The sequence below is a fragment of the Telmatherina bonti genome (assembly GCF_933228915.1).
Source record: "Telmatherina bonti genome assembly, chromosome: 1".
NCBI classification, from domain to species: Eukaryota; Metazoa; Chordata; class Actinopteri; order Atheriniformes; family Telmatherinidae; genus Telmatherina; species Telmatherina bonti.
The window spans coordinates 5,342,278-5,346,910 of record NC_136619.1 but is presented as its reverse complement, the minus strand read 5'-3'; the positions used below and the strand labels follow the sequence as shown (position 1 = coordinate 5,346,910).

Here is a 4,633-nt window from a genome sequence, read left to right as displayed (position 1 = left end):
CTTTCTCTGTTGGCTTGTTTCTGGCAGAGGCTGATCTGAGATGATCAATACAAAATAAATGAAGGGGTTTGTAAAAAAAAAAAAAAGCTTGATTATTTTTCCTTTTCTGGACTTGCATATCAAAACAAATTAGACTGAATTGTGCATAATAGACACTTTAGGCTCGCCATTATTCTACTAACTGACTGTCTCTGCTTGCCCCCGTTGCAACACACCTGACCGAAACTCATAAATAGGTTGACAAGAAGCTGCTGGATCCATTTGATTTGAATCAGCTGTGTTGGTGCAGGGAAACAACAAAAACCTGCCGGATACCGGCCCTCTAGGAATGGAGTTTGACACCCCTGGTATAAATACACTGAACAAAACGAGACACTGGTGACATGAATGAACTAACAAGAACAGGTGAAACTATTGAACAAACAAGGCTGACCAGGAAACAAGTCACAAGGGAGCTAAACAGGAAAAACTAGAAAATAAGACCGAAACTAAGACAGAAAAAGTCCAAACCAAAACACACATCACACTGCACATTCATATTCCCATATTTAATGTGCATCAAACAATATTTCCACATTCATAAATGTTCTTACATCTATGTATCGGTAAACAAATAAAAAATAAAGAATAAAGCACGTTTAGTGACCCTTACTAAAGATTAGTAAGGTTGTTCTGCAACCCTGTACCTGGTGAACATCACATTTTCATAAAATTATTTAAATTGTATAATATTTGGAGATTGCTTCAGCCCCTGTGCTAACCCATTCCTTAACTTTACCCCCGTATCAAAACACAAACTCCCCTCAGTGTTGTTCTCATTCTGATTTTTAGATTAATTTTTAGATTTGAATGTTTATTGGTAATAAGTTATTTTTTGTCTTGTGCAATATTTGTGCTGTTTGAAACTCCCCAATATCCATAATCTTTAATAATTTTGCCTTTAAAAATAATATGTTGATGTGTTCCAGATATTTAACATTGTGTATTGTTCGTATTGCTCTGTTTTGTAGAATGACCAGAGTTTTAAGTGAAGTTTTGTATGCGTTGTTCCAGACCTTAGCACAATAAGTTACATATGGCAGAATAAGTGAAGAATTAAGAATAAGCAGCGACTTATGTACTTCGACGAACGAGTTAATGTTATGGGATTGTGCTCAGTCCAACTAGAACTGTATGAAAACATATATTTTGTTGTTGCAGTCTTCGCATGTGACCACTAGAGGGCGGCAACGTGTTACAGCAACAATTCCGAAGTTGTAGAAGAAGAGTGTTTGGTTGGCTAACTCCTGGGTGCTAACATGGAGCCAGCAATCAGGTAAATCATTGAGAACGAACGTTATAGAATTAAAAATTGACCGGAAAATCGTTTAAATTAAACGTATGTGTGTCTGACAGAGCTTATCAATGCATTTACAACTGCGTGAGTTTGCATTAGCTTGCTAACTGCCGGTGATTGTCAGTATTAGCATCAGCATGCTACAGCCCCACAGCATGACGGGGAAAAACTGATCAACTGATCGATTTATCTGTTTTAATGTGAGAGAATGTTTCTTTTCATCACTTTCTATAATCTTTCTCAGATCAATTAAAAACCTGATCTGTTTCCCTCCTCTATTTTCAGTCTGTTTGGTCTTGTGTCCTCCATTTGCCCTGTGAATACTGACAGACCATCAGTAATCATCTCCTCGTTTTAATATTGAACTCTGGGACCACAGTAGCTACACACACTTTATTATCAGCAGTCTTTCATGTACAGAAATCCTGTGCTGTTTAAAATAAATCCCGTCCACAGTTGCTTCCGGAACAACTGTTAATAGCCCTACTTTACGAATTTTAACTCCGTTTATTTGGTTTTTTGTTGCGTTTCTATTCGCTGTTCATCCAAAGCTCTGCTTGTCTTCTACCCTTTTTCCCCCCAACATGCTTTTCAGTACGTCTTGCATAGGATGATTCTGTCCGTGACTTTACAAATTTGATCAATATTTGCGAGTCCTCTTCTGATGCAAAGTGACGATTTTGTTGCCCCCATGCAAATTCCCAAGGCTTGATTCTGAATGTTATTCAGCTTTCATAACAGTCCCTGCCACTGTGTTACACACAGTCCAATATTCACTTTATTCATACTAACACCTCATGATATTTAACATTTATAGATATCTATATTTGCATTTATAATCCACCTTCTGAATGTGTACCGTCCAGATAACCGTCTCATTAAGGATGATCATCATCACACATACCTAAATCACATTTACACTAACTAAATATTGGTGGTGTGGGAGGATAACTGACTGCTTCCAGAACATCCCAACTTTATATTCAGGTTTTTATTTTAGATAACATGAAATAACATTTAAGTTATATTAGTAAGCAGAGGTGGGGGCTTCACCTACTGGTCTGATGATGATTATGATGATTCCAGGTCTTGGTGGATAACACAACCCAGCTGGGTGAATCATGCATCTGAAAAAGCTTGAGATGATACGTCTGTCTCATTTTTATATGTTCAGGGACAACAGTAAGAACAAAGTCCAGCTTTAATGGTATTTATGATCCATAAAGACTCGATGTGGCACAAAAACCGGATTTGGGACAAAGTAGAGGACAGAGTGTGAATAATGACATATCTGGTTATTTATATCACAAAGGCTTCTAGAGGCTTATGATGGAAAGGAAACAGTTCTAGCACTGATTATGATTTTAAATATCGTTAAGCAGTTTTAAGAATACATCTGGAGGGTTTCTTGTTTTCCACATCATTGTCTCCATCCTGCTCATCAACAGCCTGAGACTTAAGACTAACTAAATAAAAAAAAACTCAATAAAAGCAGCAGAATCTGACTTTTTGTTTCAGTTTTGACCTGATCTGATGAAACTGCATTTTCTTAATGTTTCCTAACATCTCATTTCTGACCTCTCTTCTTCCTTATTAGATTTCTGCTTTAGCCGTGTTGTTGTCTTGGTGACAATGTCTGATCAGAAGGACCACGGTGATGATGTGGGGGAGCTGTCCACCAACAATGAATTTGAGCCTGACGATCAGCCCGGTGCAGCTCCGTTTGACCCGGAACTGGACCACAGCGATGACGACGGGGAGGTGTGCAGTCCCGCTGTCGTCTCCACACCTCAGAGTCCCTTCGTCCTGAGTGGAGCCAGCTCGGCCTTCTCCCACCGCAGCCACAGCATCTTCCAAGGCCTGGACGGCCTGGAGAAGCAGAGTGTCTTCTCTCTGGACCGAGGGACGACAAGCCAGACTCCATCCACCTTCCCGACTCCACCCACCTTCCCAACGCCACCCAAGAAGCGGGGAGTCCCAGACTACCTGCTGCACCCTGAGCGCTGGACCCACTACAGCCTGGAGGATGTTCCCGAGAGCAGCGATCAGACCAACCGCATGGCAGCTCACCACTTCCTGTCCAGTCTGCAGCCAGAGAAGATGCAAGACTCCTCCTGCGACGTCCAGCAGAAGATAATCTTTTCCAGACCAAAGAGACGGCAAAGGGACCAGCTGTCAGCTGATCAGGGGAAGGAACTGCACCTCAGTCACTTGGCAGAGGAGGAGGATGAGGAGGAAGATGTAGGCTGGAAAAGAAAGGATGCGAGAGGAAGAACTGGAAAAGTTCTGGAAAAGACAGACGGAGATAAAGATGAAAAGAAAGCTGTGAGTTCAGCAGAGAAGAAGACTATGGAGGACTGCAGCCCTGGATTCACCTTCAAGAAGCTGAAAGGAAAGGTCTACAGAAAGAACGCAGGACATGAGGACAACTGAGGTCCTCTCCTCATGTCCAGGTCCATGTCTGAACAGGAGTCAGCACAGACATTCTGTATGGACGGACAGCTTTGGAGAACATTTGGTAGCTCTACAGGCAAATAAACTAGCTGCTAAAGGTCAAAGCTACAAGCCACATAAACCTGGATGTCTTCCATGTATCTGAGATCAGAATATTCTGGAGATGTAGACCAGTTCAGGTCTAGAGCCAACAGATTACACTTGTAGGAGTTTGTGAAGCTTCCCTAACCTTTTAGTTCAGTATCATGTGGACATTACAGGACGTTACATGGCACCAGGACAGAGGAGGTATTGTCCAACCAAACCATCGTGTCGAGTTCTCAGATCTGGACTAACAAACCCAGATGATGTGGTCAGTGAGTCACGTTGCTCATGCTACAAGAGATGCAAGTAGTTGTTGTCTTGTAGTTGTTCTGTTGCTATGGCAACAGATGGTAACTGAGCATCCAGATATTGATCAGCAATAAAAGTAGCTCCACATGAGCGTGTTGTATGTGTGTATGTGTTGTGTGTATCCATGCGACGGCAGGAACACAGCGGCTAACATGGTTGCAGGAGCCATTTCTTAATGATTTGTGTATATATTGTTTGCACACTTGATGGCAGCATGGTACATTTATAGTCACAACTTATTTAACTAGAAACGTTTCTGCAGGTGACTGGTGTTGCTTGTACAAAGGTGTTGTTTGACTGTTCATTGTATGTTCATTCTTTTCTGACATCGCTTGTTATGGACAATATACTGACAATCGTCTCTAACAGATTTGTTTCATGATAGACATGGGGGAAAAAAAAGGTAAAAACGAATCCGTGTTGGAACTTGACGTTATCAGGCACAAGTTA

General features: G+C 41.3%; 1 protein-coding gene across 1 annotated transcript; it reads left to right on the top strand.

Annotated features, from left to right (window-relative positions):
- Nucleotides 1–1,249: 1,249 nt before the first annotated feature.
- Nucleotides 1,250–4,368, top strand: tssc4 (tumor suppressing subtransferable candidate 4). Its single transcript, XM_079265213.1, has 2 exons — nucleotides 1,250–1,315; nucleotides 2,934–4,368. Exon 2 carries the CDS (start codon nucleotides 2,969–2,971, stop codon nucleotides 3,767–3,769), a length of 801 nt encoding a protein of 266 aa, XP_079121339.1. The 5' UTR covers nucleotides 1,250–1,315; nucleotides 2,934–2,968; the 3' UTR covers nucleotides 3,770–4,368.
- Nucleotides 4,369–4,633: the final 265 nt, after the last annotated feature.

Coding starts and splice junctions, on each gene's coding strand:
- tssc4 (XM_079265213.1), top strand. CDS start 2,969: ATGTCTGATCAGAAGGACCACGGTGATGATGTGGGGGAGCTGTCCACC.